Source organism: Saccoglossus kowalevskii, chromosome 18 (assembly GCF_978046115.1).
Source record: "Saccoglossus kowalevskii chromosome 18, keSacKowa6.1, whole genome shotgun sequence".
Taxonomy (NCBI): Eukaryota; Metazoa; Hemichordata; class Enteropneusta; family Harrimaniidae; genus Saccoglossus; species Saccoglossus kowalevskii.
In genome coordinates this window covers 24,867,258-24,894,120 of record NC_140658.1, presented here as the reverse complement: position 1 = coordinate 24,894,120, position 26,863 = coordinate 24,867,258, and the positions used below count along the sequence as shown (strand labels likewise).

General features: G+C 34.0%; 1 protein-coding gene across 3 annotated transcripts; it reads right to left on the bottom strand.

Moving 5' to 3' along the window:
• Positions 1–1,437: 1,437 nt before the first annotated feature.
• LOC102803460 (sodium-dependent lysophosphatidylcholine symporter 1-like) lies at positions 1,438–26,829 on the bottom strand. Of its 3 annotated transcripts, XM_085492771.1 has the most exons (16): positions 26,694–26,776; positions 24,925–25,029; positions 20,384–20,546; positions 17,084–17,251; positions 16,032–16,153; positions 15,291–15,417; positions 13,819–13,897; positions 13,079–13,236; positions 12,021–12,111; positions 10,976–11,097; positions 9,933–10,013; positions 8,857–8,940; positions 7,280–7,395; positions 6,274–6,411; positions 5,626–5,802; positions 1,438–4,940 (listed from the first exon to the last, which is right to left on the bottom strand). In XM_085492771.1, exons 3-16 carry the CDS (start codon positions 20,399–20,401, stop codon positions 4,754–4,756), a joined length of 1,668 nt encoding a protein of 555 aa, XP_085348897.1. In that variant the 5' UTR covers positions 20,402–20,546; positions 24,925–25,029; positions 26,694–26,776; the 3' UTR covers positions 1,438–4,753. The 3 variants fall into 3 exon arrangements, with proteins under 3 accessions (XP_085348897.1, XP_077867935.1, XP_085348896.1); XM_078011809.2 differs by lacking the exons at positions 7,280–7,395; positions 24,925–25,029 and adding an exon at positions 7,429–7,541 and having other exon boundaries at positions 26,694–26,829; XM_085492770.1 differs by lacking the exon at positions 24,925–25,029 and having other exon boundaries at positions 26,694–26,829.
• Between the last annotated feature and the right edge of the window lie 34 nt (positions 26,830–26,863).

Below are 26,863 nucleotides of genomic sequence, written 5' to 3'. Positions count from 1 at the left end.
TTACGAGAACATGAGAAATCTAATTTACCTTGATGGTTTACCCATCATATATTGTGCGTGCTGCAAAGTCACACAGGGTATCTTAATGTCAAATTCACAGATAAAGGTTAAACAGGGGACCCATATTCGACTATAGTCAATAATATTAATGGGCGACAGTCGTCGCGCTGCACATGTGCGACATTTGTCTTGATAAACGCAGGTATGAGATTTGACCTGGGCGCGACATGCACTAATTACCGCCGATGACTCCTTTGATACCTTCCAATTACCTAACAAATGTCTAATTGAAGCTTGTATCAGGGGGAAATTCTTCTCCTCTGAGGTTCTCCACACGTGCCAGGGGAGAATCTCGTCTCGTCTCTATGTTACGTCCCCTTGAGGTACGGGATCGGGAAAGTCACTTAAACTTTACAGTCAAATAAGACACACACAACGAAATACGTTTCAACTCTCGTCTTAGTCGGTCAGTCGAGCACTCTATAAGACACAGCGCCCTGGGAAAAAGTCCCCAAGACTATTGCAAGGCTGACCCAAGACTGCCTCTAGACTGTGTCAAGACTCGCCCCAAGACTCTCCAGGACTGCATCTGTCGTGGTGTTCTCGCCAAGACCAACTAAACAACTTTATTCATTTTCAAAACCTTAACCAATTACAAAGCAGTAAAAAGACTCTAGGGCGTAACCTTCAATCATAAAGCCAATCACATTAAGTACTGGATACATCATATCTTTTGATTAATCGTTCACTACATTAATAACTGCGAATACTAACTGTCAGAAATAGTAGTCTGAATAGCGACGGTTATCTCGTAATTAGTTCCAAATCACTGAGTCGAGTTCTGTCCAGAACCTCAAATGGGTCGAAACGATGACAGACATAACACAGCCATTCATTAGTAATCAGCTAATTAAGTCGATCAACAGATACGCAAAAACAATTTCATCATACTTGGTTTGTACTGGTTGATCTGCTCAACAGTCAAAGTCGCCATCTATGTGTGGCGCGCAGACTACCGCCCTTTAAATAGTACTGGCAGGCTAGTGGAGATTTTACTAGAATGTATAGGATATGAGGTTGTTAGAAGAATACTCAAAAGTATGCAAAAAGGCTGTACGGGGATCTAATATAAACTGACGCATGGCCTGAGTAGTTACTTTGCGGTATTCTCGCGAATATTATTATACATATTTTTTTCCTGCTTATAATAATTTTATGAGATAACAGCCCAAAATAGCAACATAGCATTTCTCACCCAATGTAAATAAATGAAAGTGTTGGAATGTAATATGAAGCAGTCATAAATATAAGCACAGTATGGTAAATATCATCAAAAAAACTATCTGTAATTATTTGTAAGGTATTAACCTACCTTAAAGGCACCTGACCATCATCATCAACTGTCGCAGATATATTCAGAACAAGAACAAAATACAGTTTTGTGGTTTGTCTGTTTATTTTATAATTTCATGCTTTTCAAAAAGTCCATTTATTTAGTCATAATTTGACATAATTTTAAAAAGAACGTTGGCAATAGACAGTACGGTAAATGCAAAAAAAAGAGTGATTCAACAATAAATTATAAAAGAGAAAGAGATAAGTAGTACTGTATAAATGTTGACTGTGTTTAAGGGATGAACCGATACCTCTGATGGGGTGACAAGGATACTTGCATAAATGTTTTGCTTTAAAAAATACTCATCAGCCTCTTCAAGTAACACAAACCCTCAATTTTCATGCAAATAATGGTCCAGCCCTTAATGATTTGATTTTGTATCACAGCATACCAATATCAGAAGGCAGGAGGTTTAAACCATTACTTGTTTAGATAAATTGGCAAATTTTCTGAAAAAGCCTTGAATCAAATTTGAAAAAAAATTCTGAAATGTACTGAAAGTTCCCATGATGCAGTTTATGTCACAATGTTTGATCATAGTTTGTTCAACTTTTGATCAATTTTGGCATTATCAGCAATAATTATTGGCAGTAAGAACCCAATCACTTTCTTTATGTACAGTTTAACGACTGCAAACATATGACAAAAAAACAACATTTGTAAAGTCAGAAAATGCATACATAGTGTAAATTATTTTGTATATAATCAATTCCGGACATTGAATGACCTGACATGGGAATACTAATATTCACACTGACCACCCTTTATGCAATCATACCCATGATTCAGTGCACCTTTTTAATGAAAGTATAACATTATGAACACTGAGGGCGCTGTAATGCTGAAGGCATGCAGGTCTGTATTGATATGCATAATTCGTAAGAAAACTATATCCGAATATAATAATCACAAATGCACATAAATCTTATTTCAAATGAGGTGAGCACAATTACTTGCATGATAATACTAATAATTATTTACCATGACGGAAACAATGAAATCTGTTATTCGTTTATCAAAGTTCCCAGATCCAGACCATTAAAAAAAAACATAGAAAAACTATCTAAGCCTTGCGTTTGAAAGAAATTCAGATTTGTGAGAAGAGCTCTGTTTTACATCTGTGAACAGATTTTGTGGCACCAATGATGAAATAGAAATAGTTAATAAGTTAAGAATAATTACTGAATAACAATATTTTTCTAAATAGATAGTTCAGGTACTTTGCAAACAAGAACAAAATTATTATAAACCAGATTTAACATATTTCAAAGCAGTTGTATTTTGGTACTGTTGAACGTAACTATAGTCTAATCTTGAGACACCATTACTGTTCGTTACTGATTACCCAGCATGCCCTTATGCAGTGTTAACTGATAATGAATAAACAATGAATCCAAATGTCACTCATTAAATATTAAATCACCTGCATGTAGTATCTAAACCATGCAATGGTATAAACACACAAATACATGCCAAAGGAAAATGATGAGACCAAAATATAGAGTATAGCATATACAAGATAAAAATCACATTAAGTGTACACTGTAAATGTTGGTTTCAATGAAAATAAAAATAACATCAGTAAAGAATATTTTTTTTTTTACTGTGTATATACTTGTAAACTTTTGGCATGTGCTGATAAATAAAATGATATCTATGTGAAAAGGTAAAATTACAATAAAACTCATTGAGGCAAATATCTATATTTAAAATCCAGTGAATGTGATTAAATATATAAATAGTGATTTTGTGGGTGGGCTTCACCAAAATTGAATACTGACTATTATCATATAACTCGTATTGCCCGGCCTCGTAACACTATGGGAAGTGCGCCCTCACATCAAGGCAATAACTACCTGTATCAACTAAAACAAAACATGTTTTTGCAGTCATGCCATGGTAAAATTGTGATTACGGGTAAACCTATAAGGTGTAGGATTAAAACTTTATGGACTGGATACAACTTTTGCTGCCCTCGCTCGTACGGCATACGTGTACTCGCAAGCTCAGGCACTTCCGCCGCATTGACCACGGGCTGCAAGAGCCGTATCCAGTCCATAAAGAATAATATATAGTGGTTAGAGTACAATCATGTACATGTACAGAAATTTTAATGAGGAAAAAAATAATATATACAACACACTCGCTGTAAATGAAAGATCTTAGAGAGTTACAGGATGACAATGTCATAAGTGGTTTCAAGATTGTATCTAAGTGTAACCTATTAAGTGTCATTCCGATTACAGTCTATGTTAAGCCAATACAGATTTTGAAAACAAATATTCCTCAATAATCTCAATAACTTCAGATATATATGTGCCAGACTTTTCAACATTTAATTACACATCGATGGACAATATACACATATTGGGAAATATTGAAAAAAAAAATTACTTTTAAATTAGTTATCCTAGATACAAGAAATGACAGATGACAATGACAATGACAGACGGATGGACAGACAGACAGGTTAACCAAATGCCTTTTCTTTTCTATTACAGGCAGGGAAAAAACATTTGGTATGTTTTATACTGCCCTCATAGGTTGATATTATAGTTTTCCTATTTATTCTCTGTACAGTGATTCAGTCTATCACTTACTGGGTTGTCATTGTATTTACAATTTACTTGAACCATTTACAAATTTCATTATCTAATATATTACAAAATACTGGGTACTGTTATTCAGATTACACAGTGACCCATCACTGAAATTCTGGGTACCTTGAAACTGTCATTGAGATTACAAAGTGAGCAATCACAGAAATACTGAGTATCTTGTAACTGCTATTGAAAAAAAACATAGTTACCAATCACAGAATTATTGTCTTCCTGAGTAATGAAGCTAATTCCTTTGTTGTAAAATAGATGTGATGCAAAATGGGAATACCACAATCTACACAAGGGGAGGGGGGGGCTTCATTATTTTGACGCAGCAGACTTTTTTAATTTTGTTCATTTTTTCTAGGTTATTTTTCCTTTTTACATAGGAACGGGCCCGATAAACAAAAAATTCTTCATCCGTCACTGCCACACCACTCCATGGTTGCTATAACAACAGAAGAATTGTTTTTCTTATTTGTTGTATTCCCAGCAATGTCAAAATGGGAGAAAAGCATGCTGACAATTTTTTACTTTTAAAATTGAGCGAAACTTAATGACATAATGTCCAAAAGTTTATCTTATAAAATCTATATTTGTATCTGTGTATAAAAATGTAAATGTAGATATATGCCTAGCTCACATTTGAAAGGAACAGATGAACTAGTAATGTAGTATACTAGTATTCATCAAAGATATCACACCTCCAAGTTACAGATATAAATTGGCACTAAACAAATTTAAGTATGTACATCATTCAATACTTCAATTCTACTAACGACTCTCTGCCATCGTTCGGGTCCCCCAGACTGAATTTAACGACTGGTGGCATTTTCTCCTCTCCTACACATTCCATGGAACCTGCTACAGTGTTCAGTGCAGCAATGGATGCTCTTGATGATGGAATTAGAGACATATTAGCAATAGATGAACGGTTTCTTTCCCTGAAATTATAAAAAAAGAATTGTCAGTGCAAAACAAAAATATACATGGGGTCAAAAACAAACTTTAATTTATGTACTGACAAATACTTGTATCATACAGTGAATTTCATGAAGGCATACATTTTTTTTATATAAAATATACATAAAATTTGCCACATTTTCAAATGTTTAAATCAACTTGACCAATCACAATGTATTAACATATGAATGGCAGTAACACAGTCAATAGACACACAACTGCTGTGATCATTATATGGGCGTTTCCACTCACTATAGCTATGGAGTGTTCCATAAACTTTTAGGGTGTCATCTTGGGATGGGCATTTAAATTAAAACATGACATGCAACACAAAAACGAGTATTATGGGTAGTTTACAGTTTTTAAGATCATGGAAATCAGAATAAAAACAAATAGGGATATATTTTTTTTTACAAATGATCAGATAAACAAAAAAATCTTATTCTTCAATCTGTGTCTTAATTTCTTTTGTTAATCTTCTCAATGAGCCGACCGGCAAATCTCATCGGGATCACTAGTAAACACAATATCACAGGATTAACAATTTTCCTATTATCTCTGACGCTTGATATACTTTTTGTTGAAAATTAGGTACAAAGTACATTTATTCACTAATTGCTTTCCATACAAGACTCTAGAGAGACACTAAATAATGCATGATCTTACCTGATTTCAGCTAGTTTGGTCCGTGTCTCGTTCCTTTTCAACTCAGTAATTGGATAGCACCATAGAAATAACAAACCTATTAAGATTAATGCAACAGGTGCAGCTGATACTAACAACCGCAATGCATAACCAACTGACTCTGGCTGTTCACATGCACCAGTCTGATAACCAGCAAATCTGCAAGAAATACAACATACAGAGCATAGATGATATCAAGTTTTAGACAGGTTATAAAGTTCCACTATTACCTTAAAAAATATTCCAATTTCATTTGCATAGGGAAGTTGATTCCACCATTTAAACTTTCTTTAGCTCATCCGAACGCTGGGAACCAGAATCGTGAATAGATTTTTTCTGACACATGTGAGGACTTGAACAAGAATGTATTTTTTCTGACACATGAGGACTAGAAACATGAATAAATTTTTCATGACACATGTGACGACCACAAACATATATTTTTCCTGACACATGTGAGAACCAGAAACATGAATAGATTTGTTCTGACACACGTGAGGACCAGAAACATGAATAAATTTTTTCTGACACACATGAGGACCATCAACTTGAATATTTGTCTGGGCTTTACCTGAGCTGTGTTAATTTATTGGGTAAAGTGTACTTGCGTGAAATGAACAAATAACTTACTCTAAAATCAGCGTTGAAAACCCGAGAGCAAGCCCGACAGCAAATTTTGTAAAAAATACATAAAATGAATAAAATATGGCTTCTTTTCTGCTACCAGTCTTCACAGTGTAGTCATCGATGACGTCTGGTATCATTGACCTTGGAGTGAATGCAAATGAGAAAAAATGTAAGTTTTCCACGTATAATTTTTAATTATTCAATGTACTGAGATGACAAAAAAAATATGAAATTCTGTACATGTATTTAATTGGGTGAAAAGATAGTTAGCATAATAGCTCAGAGACCGGACTTGAATATACATGTAATAATCATCCAACTCAACTCGAAACAGTTATCACTAAATTGAACCACCATAAAACTACACTTCAGAATTATTGTTAGTGTTATAGTGAAAAGTCGAAACGTAAAGCATTGGCCACTCTCACAATGACAAGGATTCTGGCTGACTATGTTGATGTTTAGAACAAAAAAAACATGAAATGAGCATTGGGATGATCCTTATATAGACACTGTCATTGAAAATGCACATGAATATGTTCTCTGGTTGGTTGGTTCTTACATCACTCATACTATGCTATACTGTAAACCAAATTAATTTTGCAGGAGACAAATTTTCATGAATGTGATAGTTGCAAAACTTTGTAGCAGTGGAAATTTCTCTGGAAACTTTCGTGAAATATTTTTTTTCACAGATGATAAATAATCATTGAAATTCTAAACTTCCTAGCAGCGAAAAAAAAGCTGTTTACAATATACAGTTCATTCAAATGCTGTGAAGTGCTAAATATTACTCATGGCTATTCTATGACAAACTTGGTGCATTTGATCTTGTGAATTTTGCATTCTTTAATAAGCGCTTGCCTGTGAATGTGCAGAAGGCTTTTTTTCAGCACTCTCTGAAAGGTAGTCGTTTTATTCTTCAATTTTTTTGTGAGCCTTCACATATGCATGCAAAAGTAACGAAAAAAGTGTTGCTTTAAAAAAATTTAGCAGAACATGCACATACCATGGTAACAAGTACATAGTACCCAGGAAAGCTCCGCTGATTGCCGCTACGGAATAGATCAACGCGACTGAGGTGTCAGGTACAAAGAACAGCCCAATGCATATTGGGAGTTGAGCCTGAAAATAAATCGATCCAGTTATTTGACTCACCATGGTAACAAGTATAATGATGATCCCGTGGTTCCAACAAGAAATGACATGATAAAAATGATGAGAGGTTTTCCGGGTATGAAAAAAAGACTGCTACAAAATGGTAAATTTATCTGTAATAGAGAAAAAAGGGAAGGAAAGTGAAATGATCATTCATTAATCTGGACTTTTGCTATCCCTTCGCTAATTGTCAGTAGCGAATTGAATTTACCATAATTATTTTAAAAGTTGAGTGATACAGTGACATTAATTCGTATGGGGGTGGGGGTGTTGGATTATAATATGATTGTTTTTGATTACATAATACTAAGGCAATGATGAATATGCTTCATTATGCAGGTTGATGGATGAGAATGACTGTAACCAAGCAACCAGCATGCCACCAACCATGATATTTAAACAATATAATCACTATTTATTCATATTTTCAGAAGATTCCTCACAAACAATTTTAATCGCATTTCAGAATAAAGTTTGCCAAAATATGGCAACAAAAAACACAAACTTTAAATGAGCTAGACAACACTCAACTTTGAAAGAATGATCATTTTCACCAGTCTAGGTTTGTTTATCGCCTCCCCACTATACCTTAATAGCAGATTCTATTGGGCAAATATTTATTTAAGTGCACCCACTTTGGCAATTCAACATTCTGCCATTTTGTTTTATGCCTTATCACCATAAACTGGAGCAGCTCTGTGGTTATGTGCATGTTTTAGATGCACTTCCATGAAAATCAACTATGGGACCACTTAGAATCTTAATCTTGCACAGGTTCATGGGCTAATGTTCACATCATGAAACTGCACAGTCTTGATGATGAATTCTAAGACACAGCAATTGATGGCATGGCCAGTAAAGAGTTAACTTTACCAAACTAGCAACTTCAAGTTCTAAGAATTGCTGCAAGATTTTAACAAATATCTCTCATTCATCCAGCTTTGTCGTAACAGGTTGATGACAGTCAGCACAATTGTTACCTGACGACATAACAGTGTAATTGTAAATGCCACCGCCACCAACCAAAAACGTTCAAAGAAATTCAAAACAAAATTAAATGACTTGCTCAAAACAAAACTGACGCATGCGCAAAATTCATTAAAAAAACATACAAGAGAAATTCACAAAACTCAAAGCAAATGAATAATAAATGGCATGAATAATTGACCATTTTGAAATGAATACAAAATTGCAAAATGAGACCATGTGACATAATGTGTAATACCTTGACATATGCATGTGTGGTCTGGTGTGATTTATTCCTGTACATTGAAGCCTATGGTGTATGTGCATGTATGATGTTCAAGTTGAAGCAATGATGCATTCTACTGGAGTGGCATATAGCGAATGTAACACTCCATAGACTCAGCAACAATTGACAAATACAGCTACAAATAACAGGAACAATTATATTTCAAATACACTTACAATAAGGCCTATCGCTAGAGCTGTTTTCTTGCCGAGTCGCTTAGCCAACAATTGCCACAGTGGTAAACAGAGTAATGCTGTCACCTGAGGAAAAACAACAGTACAATGACAGATGTGATCAAGTAGATTAAGACACATATGATGAGAATGTAAAACAAGCAGCCTATCGGCTGAGATAGCTCCGCTGTTAGCAATGCACATTTCAATTAAAGAACTGAAGACATCATTAGAAAATGAACAATATGAATAGTATCAAAGCAATCGGACTTACAGTTTTTAACAAGAAGTCGAAAATATCACTTTTTACCAAAAATTACAAAAATATTCACCAAAATTAGAGAATTGAAGATATCATCACAAAATGAACAAATCTGAGAGAGTTCCACATGTAGTACCTATATATGTAATATCAAAGTAATTGCACTTGCGGTTTTTAACAAGAAGTCGAAAATATCACTTTTTACCAAAAATGACAAAAATATTCACCAAAATTAGAGAACTGAAGATATCATCACAAAATGAACAAATCTGAGAAAGGTCTACATGTAGTATCTATATATGTAATATCAAAGCAATTGAACTATTGATTTTTAACAAGAAGTCGAAAATATCACTTTTTACCAAAAATTACAAAAATATTCACCAAAATTAGAGAATTAAAGATATCATTACAAAATGAACAAATCTGAGAGAGGTCCACATGTAGTACCTATATATGTAATATCAAAGTAATTGCACTTGCGGTTTTTAACAAGAAGTCGAAAATATCACTTTTTACCAAAAATGACAAAAATATTCACCAAAATTAGAGAATTGAAGATATCAACATGAAATGAACAAACCTAAGAGAGGTCTACCCAAGGTACATATACACCAAGTATCAAAGCATTCAGGCTTGTAGTGTTCAAGAAGAAGTCGAAAAAGTAAAACATTGACACGGACGACGACGACGGACGACGACGACGACGACGGACAATCACTCATATGATAAGCTCCGCTCGACAAAGTCGACAGCGGAGCTAAAAACAAATTTTCATAAATATAAGCACATAATTGTTATCCAACAATGTACTAACCAGAATCACGATGAGTGCCAGCTGAAAGTTGTCGTAATTGAGAGCGTGTACAAAATACAATGCTAAGTTTCCCTGAATAATCTATAATGAAGAACATATAAGAAGAGATTTGCTGAAATGAAACATGCTCACATAAATATGCACATACAATGTATGCAAATACACAATGTCCTGTCATTTGTGCATATTTATAGGAAAACCTAGAATGGCCCAGCCGTGACAATTTCATAATCTTTTTTTTTTCTTAAATCACGGTACGACATGAAATTTACCTGAGGTGTATTCATTTCTATTAATTATTTATGATATGACGTTATGGAGCTCGAGAGAAGAAATCAAAAGTGTACGTGTGCTTGCACAAAGGATTCTACTCGTCAGGTCACATGTGTGTTATGGTTGCGTGGAACAGACCAGATCAAAAACTGTCGTTCTTATTGGTTGGCAGCTTACAATATATTCTACTCATTAGCGTACATGTGTCTATCACCTCAAAAACGCAGTGACAACTATCGAGGGCGCATCAACGCAAGAGATTCCACAAATTCGTTCTTTAAAGGGCGGTAGTTGTAGTGCTGTGCATGTGCGACATTTGTGTTGATAAACATTGAGTTTCCCACAATCCAATGTGTTCTGCTAATGTGATCACAAGTATGAGGTTTGACCTGGGTGCAACTTACACTTAATTACCGCCGACTCCTTTGATACCTTTCAATTATCACCTGAAAATACCTAAGTAACGTTTGATAACGTCTCAGTTTGTACTCGTTGATCTGCGCAACAGTCAAAGTCACCATCTTTGTTTATATGAGACTCATCTATCTCGCGCTTGCGTGGCGCGACGACTACCGCCCTTTAAGGAATTATCATACAAAACAATAAAATCGCAATGACTGGGCCAGTCTAATGAGAACCCCATTGTAAATCAATCGGGCTTGTTGCCATCTATTGATGGAGTTCAGTATTAACGGTAGCTTCGGAGGTTTTATTATGCTCAGAGAACTATTTTAATCACAGTTCAAATGAGAACGACAGCAAATACCAACCTGTAGTGCTAATGAAGTGCATAGAAAACATAAAAGTAACTTGATATATGGACCATAGGTTAGAACTGATTTCAAACCGGTGCAGAAAGTTTCGGTCGCATCAGGCTTCTCAACAGCATCATCTACAAAAAGAAATAAATTTAAAACTTTCATTTTAACATAAATATCAGATGAGCGATATGCTCACCAGCACAGCAGCATGGTGGATTACAAACAAATACATGTACGGTTGTTTTATTAGAAACACACATTGACAAAAGTAATGTTGCCATTTTCAATCCAATTCAATCGATATGGTCCATTTCATAGAATAAGTATACAACACCTGTATATGTCCGGTGAAAGAAATTTCTCCAAATTCGCATTCACTTTAATTGTACATTATATTGTACAATTTAGCCAGAATATCTTTGTTGGAATTTTAGAAGAGCAAAAAAATAAAAAAACTGGCCAGATTCTGGATGAAATATGAAATAATAGTGTCAACATCTATATGATATATTATGACATCGCTCAGACGTATGGTCAACCGTTGTTGCTATGCAAATACTGTCAGCGAGGTTTCACACAACGTGCACTGTCTATGGTGTTATTACATCAGTGGTGAATGAAACTGACATGGCAGAAAAGAAGTTCTAGTGATGAACTGCATGAAGACAGTAAAAGGATATAGAAGCGAGAAAAGCTTGAAATTTACATACTATAGTGAGAATATTATTTTGTGTTTCGAATGCGATTGCATAACGAACAGGCCACTAAATAGTTACAAAAAACATGTATATAATAAAACAAAAGAGTATGCAAATTAAAATGATATGTGAATGTACTATGAACATATTTACGCACAGCTGGGTTTCGGAAATAAACCACAATTACGTACCAATTGCATACCGCCGGTAAATAAAAGTCACAATATAATGTTTCATAGTCCAAAATTTTGTTTTTTCTTGTTTTTTCCCTCCTCACTACCTTAAGAGATATAATGATAACTTAATTCAGTATTTCTACTTAGACAGCATCATTTAAAAATAATGTCATGTCTCACCTTTCATTTCTTTTGTAAAAACTGTAACCACAGCACAACACAACAGAAATATCCCAGCAAGCACGGCAGCAGCGACCAAATATGCCATTTCCTTCATTGAATAAAAAACAAACCCATTTTTTGAAATTAAAATATTTGATCTATGTACTTACATAAATGACCAGTTCAAACAGTTCAGTGTGAGTTAGGTTTGTGAACTTAAAATCCACATTTTGCTATTTGATAGACAAATTAAGGAAAAAAAAAACAAGCATATGCATTTCATCTGACATAATAACAATTTTAGTATCATTCCATGTATGAAATCAAAGACACTAGAAAATACAGTGACAGGCAACGGTCTGTACCATATCAGGGCGTGTCACGTAGTCCTCAACTGGAATATGGTTTATGTGGCAAAATAGACTATTAAATGCTCAATAAATGACACAGACACTTATGACCAACATCATGAGGCAGACAACATGGTACTCGAGTGAGGCTGCAACCTAGAGGGCACAGCAGTTCTCTGACAGAAGACGAGCCAGGTCTTTAGACTCACCCAAGGACAATATATGTGATAAACATGCAGAGTCATGAATGTGTATATTTTTTATCCCAGTGGTGACACGCCTCGATGTATATGTGCAGTGGACATCGACGAACAATCGTCATATGATAAGCTCCACTCAACTGCGTGGCTAAAAAAGCCAATTTCATTTTCATTTATATATGCTTCTATTGGAAATGCACTTTAAATTGAGCAAATACGGTAAATAGGTTTTCAACCAAATTGATACATTGTGTTTTTTTTTTAAATGAGTTAGAAAATGACTCAGAGTTGACAATTGAAAGGACACTTTTTATTGTGACTCGATTCAAGAAAACAATCCTGTGATATCTTTATTTGTTGATTTTCAAACAAAAAAAAGATGCCAATCCCTGTATTCTTGAGTGCATATCATCAAATTCGCACATAATACAAGACACAATACTATTTCCTACAATTTATATATATTCCATTGCCAATATTATACTTTGACTCAAAATATCCAAAAGTAGAGACATGTTTTACTCACTGTTGGATCCTGTTGCTCTGGTGATAGTGTTGGTAAAGTTGTTCTGTTCTCATGACCAATGCAAGGGTCAAGTGCATTGCTGTCAGTCGATCCTAAGGTTAAAAACTGTGCTTGAAGTACAACACCTAATACTGTTCCAAAGACTTCACATGTCATACCTAAGTAGAGATGGAATGCACTCTTTGAATTAACAACTGCAGCAAGTCTGTATTAATATGCTACACTCAGAGATAACTGTGGAATACTTTATTTTCGCTGGAATTAATTTTCACTGAAATAGCTTTTTGGGCGTTTTGTATGGAATTTATTTTTACTGATTTTTGATGAGTTCAATGTGAAATATAGGAAAAAAAGTATATTCGCTGAATTTTATTTCCACGGAATCATCCCTTTAGCGAAAATATATTCCAAGCGAAAATAAAGCATTCTACAGTACTTTTATTAGTGTTTTTTATGAAAAGTAAGGAAAAGGTTACATTGATTCATAAATTATAAATCTGTGTGCTTTAGATCTGCATCACTGAAAGTAAAATCCCCTTTTTCCCATATTTTACATTCAACTCATCAAAAATCAGTGGAACTAAGCTTCATAGAAATCTGCTAAAATACCTTTTCAACAACAATTAATTCCAGCTAAAATAAATTTTACAGTTAGTTAAATACAATTATAGATTAGATCAATTTTGTCACAAAGCTTTATTGAATACCGGTAACATCAAATCAATATGAGGTATACTCACGATATGCAGTAGCTGAATCTCTGTCTTTTTGCTCGTTGCTAAGATACATTGTCATAGAAACATACGGTATATGATAACACTATGATGAAAAAAATTAAGGATTAGAAAAAAATCAAATATGTTCCAGAAAAAGTATATCAGTACAACAACAATAATAATAATAACATACAACAAATATATTTAAAAAAAAAACCCTCAGGATTTGTTTATTTATTTATTTTGACCAGTATTATCACTAATCTACTAAAAATGTGATTGTGAAAATATTTACAACAAAATAATGTCAATATTAAAGTGGACTGAGAAGATCAAAATTGAAGTTAGAGTTCATTCTGTGTTGTTTGAAGGTCTTGTAACCAAACAGAAAATGTGTTAAATATACTTTAAAATACTGTATTTTCGCTTAATTTTAACTATTTTCGCTGCAGGATCGATTCTGTGAAAATAAATTCCAGCGAATATACCTTTTTTCCTAAATTTTACATTCAACTCGCCAATCAGTAAAAATAAATTCCATACAAAACGCCAAAAAAAGGCTTTTCAATGGAAATTAATTCCAGCTAAAATAAAGTATTTTACAGTATATCAATAATGGCATACAACAAATATTTTTTTTTAAACAATCGGAATTCCTCACTAATCTACGCAAAATCAAATTTGGGTGACCAGAATAGCTTTGGTTCGAGTTGTATCATCAGCAAAAGTTAGTTGAAAGCTTTTTAAATTTTGAGTAATTTGGCCAGAAATCAAAATTAGAAAGTATTAAAGTTGTTATGTTGTGCATTATACAAATTTAACACTGGCGTATTGCATTGTTTATCAACTAAGTTACTTTACTACAATAAATTCAGTCATGCATTTTTGTTTGAATTCTGCTTCAGGTACAACTACAGTACAGTACAACTAACCTAGGAAGTAGACAGTTTTCAATGTTTCAAGTTTGTGATAACACAAGTATTAAAAATAGTTCTGTTACATGTATGCATTCGAAAGGGCATTTACTAATGGTAAACAGGAAATAAGACAAATTTGAATGCATCTCAGAATCTTAACAGGAAATGTTTCGCATCAAATATTCATCCTGTATTATATACAATATAGTCTATTTTTGATCATCAAGCAGAGAATTTTGTAAGTGATTTGGTGACTGTAATAGGTAACACCTGATAATGTTAAAAACTCAATCACAACCGAATCCACAGTACCGCTTAGTGATGCTTGGCTATTGGCAAAGTAAAATTATCTTGGAATATCGTAGCTATACATTTATAAATAAATTCTAGATCCGAGGAAATATATTAATCAATAAATTGATATTTCATCAGCTGACTATTTACGATATGCGTTTTTTTTTTAAATTATAGATTTACACTGTTGTATTTTAGGATTTTATGAAAAAGTTTTAGCCCTGTAGAATTATAAACAGCGCACAAATCAGCTAAAATAATATAAGTACATGATTTATTACTTACAGTTAAGAATGTCTGAAAGGCACAATAACATAACAGATAATAAACCATTTTGATATTTGCATCGATATCCGGAACATACCAAAGCATTACATAAGTAACCATGGCAAACGGCGTAGATAGCACCAACCTTGATGAAAAACATACATGTATATGGATTTTATATTTATAATACTGTAAATGCATTAATTATTCACTGGGTTTTATTTTTCGCTGATAAGTATACTCTGCTAAATCCATGTGAACATGTAAAATAACAATAGAACTCATTTTCCCGCTGTTGTTCATAAACTTAAAATTTAAAGAAATTACTAAAAATAGTGAAATTAAATGCCAGTAAAAATAAATGGTTTTACAGTATATTTGTGTTGGGTTCCCACACTCTGAACCTCCATACCAAAATTTGCTTCCTACAGCTGTTCTCACAACAATAACAGCTGAATATACTAATCATTATACAACTACTGTAGAATACTTTATTTTTGCGTGGAATTTATTTTCGCTGAAGGGATGCTTCAGTGAAAATAAAATCCAGTGAATATACTTTTTTTTCCTATATTTCACATTCAACTCATCAAAAATCAGTGAAAATAAATTTCATACAAAACACTCAAAAAGCCTTTTCAGTGAAAATTAATTCCAGCTAAAATAAAGTATTTTACAGTATGCATTTTCATATCTGCAAATGAGATCATTAGTATTCATAGTTTCAAGCCAACAACAAATAAAGAAGGTGAAACATACCATGGTTTAATTTTACCAAATCGAGTATTGCTTTTGTCAAGTAATATTCCGATAGTTGGATCTGTAATTGCATCCCAAGCTTTTCCCGAGAATAGCACGATACTTGCATAGGCTGGACGGATCTGAGAATATCAAAGACAGAATTAAAATATTTAAAACACAATGCAGTTTTAGAATGCTAATATTCACTGTTGTTTATATATTGTTGTACAACACCATTGATCTATCGGTCTCAAATTTAAATTCTACCTCAACCTCTATCCTTGATGAATGACCCACTGACTTATAGATGCGTCTTTGGGGGGAACATTCGATATGATGTTTGTTTTTGACTGGGCCTGGTTGACACAGCCTTCATGGAAAGCCAAAATGAATGAAGTTAATGAGTTAAATTGTAATTTTAAGGTAAAAGCTTACACATAATTTTTGATAAAGATGGGCATAAAAGTAAAAATAAAGAGAATCAGAAACCACATCATTTTTTTGTGTGTCTCAAGTCACGTATACACAGGCAAATTTATATTTTTCAAGAGGACCAACTTTCCCAGCAGTTAACAAGCTGACTCAACAAGCTGATTTTGAGGGATAACTTTATTACTCAGAATCCCTACAAAATCAATCTTGTTAGAGTGCACACTGGCTGTAAGTGTCACTGTTATATGCATGTACATTGCATGCTTTCTGTCTTGTATGTGTCATATCATGTATTGGAATACACTGTATTGTATTGAGAGGTATAGTCTGTAAAGCGCCCTCAGTGGTGAGGTCATGGGTTGACCCAGAAGTACATGTATGTTAACAAATGGCTGGTTTATTTGGTTAAATCTATAACCATCCGTTGACCATCGGATACGACAGTGTCCAAGTCATAATAGCAGTGTTTGAGTGAGTAGCCAATGACTAAATGTAAATAAAACCGACGCTGACAATGACATAGATCCAGGGCTACCAAACAATGTACATTACATGCGTAACTATTGCAATGCCCATAATGTATCGACACATTATGACAAATATTTTATCGAAATAAACATGATGACACTTCCACTTACCTGTGCAACTTCCAGAAGAAAAACAGAGATATAAAATGCTACAACGTTTGCAGTCAAGGGATAAGGAATTCCTCCGATACCGTAGGCACACTTTGGACATATTTTGAGTAGCTGGTCTTGGTCAATCTCTGGAAGTTTATCCGGAGTTATCTGTAGAAGGGGTTTCTTCTGATGATTGAAAACAAAAAAAACAATCAATGCTTACGCACACCAAGTATGATGACTGGTATAATTGTGCTATTCAATGTGTTTTTTGAGTGAGTGAACTAAAACCATTGAACAGATCACTGGAGTCCTTTGGTTACAAGGTAAAAGTGACTACATTTACACTACTGGTATACAAACTGATACTATTGTACTTTTTAGGTTTTTGTTATGCTTGCCATGTTGTGGTGAGAATATTCCTTGCAAACTTAATTCTCAATAAGTGGTCTAACAGCATTCATGTCATTTAATGGTGAGAATTCAAATCTTTACCACTTTATTGAGGTATGTAAATGAGTCTCTAGGTGGTAGTTGAGCGCGGTACCTGAGCGACTCAGTTTTCACAAAGATACGAGTTGAGCGTACGCTCACTTTCAAAAGTAAGCGTGGAGCCAAACAATGGAAAGCTTGAGTGCGCTCACTTTTAAAAGTAAGCGTGGGGACAAACCATGGAATGCTGGTAATGTAATGAAAGCTACGCTCAGTTTAACATGAAGTTGATACAAGTTCGTTTTAGAGGTGTAACTTAAGTTAAATAATCCAATCTGGTGCTAATACCACATGTTCACATGAGAGGATGTTTGTTAAAACAGACGCAACCATATTTAATGAAATAATAACGCAGTTTGAACCCTATGATGACCTTGTAAGATGGACGCGTCTGGTAATAGAGACTACGCTTTATTTGTGGGAATCCAAATTCTCGCTACGGAAATACTGATGATGGCGAGAATAACAGATTCATGTCAAAGTGCAAAAAGTGTCTGTTTCTTGATCTCTTCTCACACTTTTAAAGTATGTAATTGGGACTCACACAAAATCAAACATGGTGTAGGTAATCACCACTATGCAATATAGACTTCCATAGTATGGAAATTACAGATGCATGTCAATTACTGTAAAATGGTTAATTTTCACCGGGTTTAAATTTCGCTGATTTACCATTTCAGGCATATTCAGTGGGTTTTAAATTCACGGTTTTATCATTTAGATAATGTGTTCTATACTAAATTTTACATATTCACTGGGTTTTAATTTAGCGCATTTTCCAGTCAGCGAAATAAGCGGGATTAAAACCCAGTGAATAATTAATCATTTTACAGTACTTGCCTTTGACTCAATTTCACCTTCTTTTAAAGTACAACCATTTTCTAGTGAACTGCTAACAAGTGACTCCATTTCAGAGAGTTGCTAGTGTGCAGAGATGACTAAAACTATCGCAATGGCTCTCAAAAATTTGTTTGCTAAAGATGTTTGCTATAAATCAACAAGTGTGAACTTAACCAAACATTGGTAAATACAATTAACAAAAGTTCAGAAGACTACAAAATAATAATCTTAGCCCATATCTTTTATTTTCTCATAATTTGCATGAACAGGTTGTCAATACCTATGTTATGGATGTAATAAGCACCCTTTCTCTGTTGAGTATTAGTATACAAACAATGTCAACAATGACAGAAAATACAAAAGGGGGTGAAAGTTGACAGAGTTCAAAGGCATTTGATTTAAGCATTCAAATAACATTCACCCAGTATTAAAAAACTATTCTACGTAATTACAGAATATAGACTTGTACATGGAAGGATGTGTGTGTGGTTGTTATTATAATAAGTTGACAATTATAAGGTCCGTGGAGAAGATGATACAACATTTGTGCAAACTCTTGTTTTTCCTCACTTAGTTTTGAACAACATTTTTTTTTATGATGACAATGCTGTACATTTTTTTTGCTTCACTCTATTAAATATATATCCTTTTTTTTTTTAATATTTCCCTTTATCAACAAATTACATTTGTAACACTTAGCAAAGTCGCACTGGTCACAATGTGATAAAAATCTTTGTTTGAGTTTAGTTAACAAACACGACATAGATTATACTCTCATAAATTCTCATACTTGTGTGTCCAATAATTAATTATTAATATCACCCAGAATGCATTGCTTTTTATGGGACATTATATGTGTATAGTGTTTACATATCTCATGAGGTCGCAGCATTAGCTCTTAAAAACTACTATACTGGTGAAACATGATTTTTCAGCAGAATCGCTGTAGCAGGTACATTTTCTGAGAGAATAAGAATTTTGAAGTACAATGCATTCTGAAAGTTCTCACTGTTGGCACGGCAACAAGATTTAAGATATACCCCTGACCATAAACCTTAGAAAGTCTATGCTCTGGCATTATAACTGTAGAAAGAGAAATATTCACAGGGTTAAATTTCAGCCGAATTGTTGTTACAGGGATATTCCCTATGTTTTAAATTCACTGCTATATGAATGAAAAAAAATTGTTAAATTTGAAGCAAGCAAAATAAAACCCTGCAAAAAATTCAGCTCTACATAGTACATCATTCTTCGCATGATTGCTTGTTTTACTTTTATGTCAACGGAAATTCATTAAGCACCGCTATATTTTTGTAGCAATTTGAGCCATATGCTATCCTGGTAGGGATTATGAGTGCCTACTGACATCTAAACTTAGAAAAATTCCAGGAGTTAATACACAGTACAGTCTGGGGGTAACTTTACTTCCAAGCTGGCTGTCAAGCTCATCTGGATTTACTCTTTCACAAAAACTTACAATTTTCAAAGAAAATATTATTGTCATCAATAATTTCAAATTATTACGTGTAGTAGTATTTACCTATGCTAATATAAGGCATATTTAGACAGATTGCTCTGAACAATTTAGATACTGTAAAATACTTTATTTTAGCTGGAATTAATTTTCACTGAAAAGAATTTTTGGATGTTTTGTATGGAATTTATTTTCACTGATTTTTGACAAGTTGAATGTAAAATATAGGAAAAAAAGGTACATTGTGTATATTCGCTGGATTTCATTTTCACTAAATCATTCCTTCAGCGAAAATTAATTCCAAGCGAAAATAAAGTATTTTACAGTATGTGGCAGTTTTGAAAGCAAGCAAAGTACAGTCCGAGTGTAACTTACTTTATTCTGGCTTGAAGCTAGCTAAATGGTAAGTTACACTCGGACCGTACTGTACATACATGTATTCCTACAGTTCAGTGACAGAATGCCAAATGTGGAAGTGTTGCATAAGAAATTATTAAGCAATTTCAACCTACCTCATTGTCCATATCCATTGTGTCTGATGAGCTTCTGGTTGTATTTCTGTATTGTTATGACACAAATGTGCCTGCACTTTTAGTGTGTTGGCCTGCTTGTCATAGAGGGCTGTGTTTTATTATGAGAGGAACATTTACACAGACAGGACATCTCTCTTCACCACTATTAAAATAAGGTGGGAAAAAATATCAGTCAATGTTATGAAATTATTCACTCGTTGGTCAAAATATTTTGCTTCAATTTCGTCCTAGGAACAATTTAAAAATAATCCAGTGACATGGTTTTAACGTGGTATTAAGATTTATTGCTATATAGTATTGGCTTAGAATAAAATTAATCCCACATGTTTGAATATTAACTAGATGCATGGGAAATGGGAAAGTACTCATTGTACCTCAGTTCATTTTTTTTCAAACAAAGTCTCTGAATGCACTTTCATTGCTTGTTAGAAATAACATAAAATAAATGATTAGTCATGAATATATAGGTAATAGTAAATCTTTCAATTGGACTACGAATACATATGGTGTTTTGTTGCCATCAGTATTCCCAGAGGGCGCTCAGTCTGAGCTACATGTATTCGTTCACACAGTCTTTGTTACCTGGTCTTAAAAACAGGTCAGACTTCGTACTTGATATTTCTTAATCATACTCGCACATTTTCTGTATAGGCTAATATTTTTCACTCTGTCACAGGGCAAAGGAGCTATTCACAAATAAAACTTTTATAATGAGAATGCTGTAAAGTCTGAACAAAGGTATTTTCGTATTTGTATCGAGTGACGCTGTATGGCGGTCATATGATCCCATATTGACTTTCTGACTTATTTTTATAATTTACCAGGAGGCATAATAATTACCGTACTGATTGATAACGGGCCAATGTTTCAACAACAACAAATTTTATGCAATTGTTAACATTGAGTGACATATGGTTTCGGCTCTTATGCTACACTGTTACAGTACAAGTAACTGATGTAAACATTGGAAAGTATTCAAATGTGCTACAAATACTGAAGACGCCCATAACTGTACATATTTTTATGTTAAATTCTATAGTGTTCATTGTGAACACTGTATTTTAATTGTGATGTCCAATCTATATCCTATAACATTATATAATATAAACACATACTTAGGCGAAGGCACTACAGGGACTGGCAACAGCATGCTACGGGAATAGAATAATACATGCAATAATAACTTTATTATTCTACAAGTATCATCTATACATAACATAAAATACATTTCACAGACAGAAATAAACAATACATAATAATGAGAAACAATTAAAAAAGAAAATATCTATTACAAAAATAAAGTTCTAGGAGATGTACATTTCTATTACATAAGCGTTCACGCAACAATTTAACAACCGCCATATTACAATTTTCTCAGTAGGTTATGTAACCCAATTTTAAAAACATCCTGCATCAAATGTGATACATGTAGTTTAACTGCTTATATTTTGTGGAATAGACTTGCTTCCCTTTAAAAATCAATGAATAAAGAAATTGTCATTTTCTTGCATCAAGCCACAAACAAAATGTCCTGTTCAATGTAAACTCCAAGCTTTTATCATGGAATATTCAGAAATAATCTCACATGTTAAACATTCAAAATCACATTTGAATCCCAAGCGACTTTACAACAAAGAAAAAGACTGTATTTGTATATCCCTACTGAATTGCGGCCTATTGCCACATATACACGACAACATTTTATCGGAGACCTACGGCTCAAGCTCGCAAAAATGGCTGTGTATACGCATTCGGCTCGAGCCAAGTTCGGCTCCAATAAACCCTTGGAGTTGAACTCCAATAGGGTTGGGCCTATATGCATCGGGCCCTACTATCGGGCCGAAATCATGCTATCTATTGTCTTCTTCATATAGCTCTCATTTCATTTTATAACGAGGAGACAACATCGTTTGTAATTTCTGGCTTGATGAAGAGGTACACGTCCTAATATCTATGTGGCAGAGTAAAGAATTGATAGCTCAACGCGAAACAGAATCAAAGAAAGTTTAGAAAGAACTCCCATGTGCTGAGATTATTGGAAACACATTAAATATAATTTGAAATTACTTAGCTGAAAACTAATTATGCAAATCAGAAAATTAACATGAACAGATTTGATTGTAAAACTAATGAGGTCTGCGCAATGTAACAAAAACTCTATGTACCAAGTTTAATTGAAATGTGATTAGAACCAAAAAATTATGAATTATTATGCTAATTGGGGAAATAATATGAACAGAGTTTTACCCCAAACTAATTAGGTTTGTACATTGTCCTAGAGCATCTTTGTACTAAGTTTCATTAAAATGGAAATTAGTACTTTAGATATCAGTGTGAAAGCTTAAAATTGGTTAATTATGAAAATTGGGTAATTAATATGTACAGATTTTAACCCACAATTATCCAGGTCTGTCTATTGTCCTACAGCATCCATGTATAAACATTCATTGATATGTGATGATTACCGGTAGTACCTGAGATATCAGTGTGAAAGTTGGAAATTGGTTAATTATGCAAATTAGGTGATTAATATGCACAAATATTTACCAAAAACTAATTGGGTCTCTGCATAATTTTAGATTCATTGAAATGTGATGATTAGTACTTTAGATATCAGTAGAAAAGCTGAAAATTAATTATGCAAATTAGGTAATTAATATGCACAATTATTTACCCTGAAACTAATCAGGTCTCTGCATAGTCCTAAAGGATCTATGAACTAAGTTTCATTGAAATGCGATGATTAGTACTTGAGATACCCGTGGAAAAGCTGACAATTAACTAATTATGCAAATTAGGTGATTAATATGCACAAATATTTATCCGAAACAATCAATCTCTGCATAGTCCTTGAGTATGTAAGTACCAAGTTTCATTGAAATGTAATGCTCACTACTTATATCAAAAGCTGAAAATTAATTAATTATGCAAATTAGGTAATTACATGTACTGATATTACCATAAAAACTATCAGGTCTGTGCAGTGTCATATGACATCTATGTACCAAGTTTCATTGAAATGTGATGATTAGTACTTGAGATATCAGTGGAAAAACCGAAAATTGACTAATCATTATGCAAATTAGGTAATTAGTATCCACGGATTATTACCAAAAACTAATCAAAACCTAGCATTAGTTCAGAAAATCTATGTACCAAGTTTCATCAAAATCCAATGAGTGGTTGTTTAGATATCAGTGGAACAGTCATGGAACCACTAAAAAATAGCTAATTATCATGCAAATTAGGTAATTAATATGCACGGATTTTTACCAAAAACTAATCAAATCTGCGCATATGTTCAGAGCATCTATGTACCAAGTTTCATCAAAATTCAATGAGTGGTTCTTTAGATATCAGTGGAACAGTCATAGAACAGCTAAAAATTAGCTAATTATCATGCAAATTAGGTAATTAATATGCACGGATTTTAACCAAAACCTAATCAAAACCTAGCAATAGTTCAGAGCATCTATGTACCAAGTTTCATCAAAATCCAATGAGTGGTTCTTTAGATATCAATGGAACAGTCATAGAACAGCTAAAAATTAGCTAATTATCATGCAAATTAGGTAATTAACGAGCATGGATTTTTACCTAAACCTAATCAAATCTGCGCATTGGCCCAGAGCATCTATGCACCAAGTTTCATCAAAAACCGATGTATGGTTCTTGAGATAGCAGTGGAACAGTCGGACACACATACACACACACACACACATACAGACACACTAACTGCAAAGACTCCCATTTTGTGCTTCGCACATGGGAGTCAAAAATTGTGTACGAAATTATGTGACAAAAACTTGAAAGGACGAATGAACAGATCCAATGGAAATTGAGGAAACTTTGTAAAGACACCAAAGATAAAAATCGTAGAAGCGGTCACGGTACAGTGACGTGTTCCTACTAGGTTTAGATTGACAACTGTTACACATATCACAACAGTTGAACAATTACATTTACAAGATGGTAATAATTTTGCATGACAATAACTTAAGCGAAGAGGCTGTAACACATTTAGTGTGGTTTATTCAAGATACCTAAATCATAACACCAGTGCATTGTCTCAGACTCATGATTGTTTCTTTTTTCTCCCAGCTCAACAGCATCGTGCCATGTAAAGAAACAACACAAGTATGACACCTAAATCGTTTTCAGTCATGTTGTTTTCATATTAAGTATTTGAGGTCGCTGTTCCGTTCGGCTCGAATCAAACTGAATTAAACACTGGTAGATCTCGGCTCTCGTTTGGCCCCCAACTGTATAAACACATTGGAGATAATCTCCTGTTAATCAGTGGGAGGAGCAGTAGTTCAGCTCTGATAGAATGCTGCCATGTAAACGTAGCATATGTCTTTGAGTTAAGCAAATGGTGACCTCAGGTGTAGAAAATAAACAAGGTCACTGTGTACTGTAACTGTAAATCATTAACAGGATCTACTTATATGTACAACACAATAACAATAGATAAGAAATAGATTTTATCTTTTAAATTAAAGTACAAACTCGCCACTGACCTACATATTCAAATTTCTTGTTATTGTGCATGTAATCAGAATTCTACCTCAAGGTCAGTGGCATCTAGACTTGCTTGCAGTCTGTTGCGATTCCGATGAAAAATTCTTGAAAAATAAACATAAATTACGTAAACGAGGATTGAACGCGAAACGCAACAGACTTCAAAGCAAGTCTAAGTGGCATCTATATTGTATGTAGAATCGATTTCTAGTCTCTGTCATGAATACACTAGCCATTTCTATTTGTTATGCTGCCCTCTACAGTAATGTTATTTTATACTGCTTGACACAGATTAGAGAAACATGATGCACAATATTGTATCTCTGTTGTGTAACGCCAGCCAATCATAGTCATTTTAGTTATCTTTCATCAATCAAATGATATGTGCTCGCCAAGTAGGTTAATGTTTCATATCAATAAACAATAAACCAAACAGCCATGTTGATGAAGGCTGTTGCCCACTTATGTGTCTTTCAGTGGTTCATCTTTTTCAGCAAATACACATCACAACTTGTATCATAGTTCAATGGAAATATAATTGTCATTTTCAAAAAAAATGGTGTATTTGTGTCCCCAGAAAAGAAACAGCTTTCTTTTAGAAAGTTCTCAATCAAATTGTTACACAGGGAAAAAAATGTACAGAATAGTAAGAGTGTAACACTTGACAAGACTAATTATGATTTAGATATGATCATCAGAGATAAACTTGAAAAAAGAATACTGTAGAATACTTTATTTTAGCTGGAATTAATTTTCACTGAAAAGACATTTTGTATGGAATTTATTTTCACTGATTTTTGACAAGTTGATTGTAAAATATAGGAAAAAAGGTATATTTGCTGGATTTTATTTTCACTGAATCATTCTTTCAGCGAAAATAGCGAAAATTAATTCCAATCGAAAATAAAGTATTCTACAGTACACAAGTCATCAAAGCCAAATAGTTTGGCTAGTAGGTGGGTACAATGCACATACCCGGCAGATGTACAAAAATAACATGTATACACTGACTAAGGCTGACTCTGCAAGTGTTATAAAACAAGTTCTAGACGAAACAAAAACATTCAGGGTTCCTTAGAGCCCCTCACCCATAACTCTAATCCTAACCCTGCCACTCCAATACCTCTCCTCCATTTCAATTGCATATACCCTCTTTGGGTCACTTATAATTATTTGGAGGGGCATACTGAATTACATTGGGAGGTTGCTGGAGTGTTAGGGTGAGGGGGCCTTAAGGAACTCTTTCTACATTTAGAATGAATGAAACGCTTTCATCTAGTACAATACATTTATTTTACACCATTATTATCTTATTATGAAGATCGAATAACCATCGGCCTCAAATCATTATAGATTTGCATAACCACGATCTTCTTAAAACGCTCTCGAAAGCCACAAATCTTTCTAATTTAACCAATTTCACCAGGGTCGCTATTTGATTGAGGGCAGATGCGACGTACATCTCGGTGAAAATAGGTAAGCTTCAAATAGATTGAACCGGTATTGCTGCAGTTTAGCAGCTCTTATTGGCCGCTTAAGCTATTTTGATATTACGTGGTCGCCCCGCAACGTATACCACGACCAAGAGAGCTGCATAAACTGCAGCAAGAACCGGTAAAGTTCCCTTGTATTATGTCAGGTCATTCCTGACTGAAGGTTGAATTCCTTTGTGAAACGTAAAATTAGAAAGATCGTCGCAATTATTCGATCAGATACGGTTTGTGTACCGAACTACAATCAGGTCGTGCATAATAAACGGAATACTTACCCAATATTCAACTATTAACAAATATAACGCGACAAAGGGAACACGCAGAAAAATAACATTCAGTCATATGATCCGCAACCCTTGACCCCAGAATCACATGATTCACGAAAACATGTTTTTGTAACAGCGCCCTCGCTGACTAGCGGTCTTTATTAGTCAAACAAAAATTC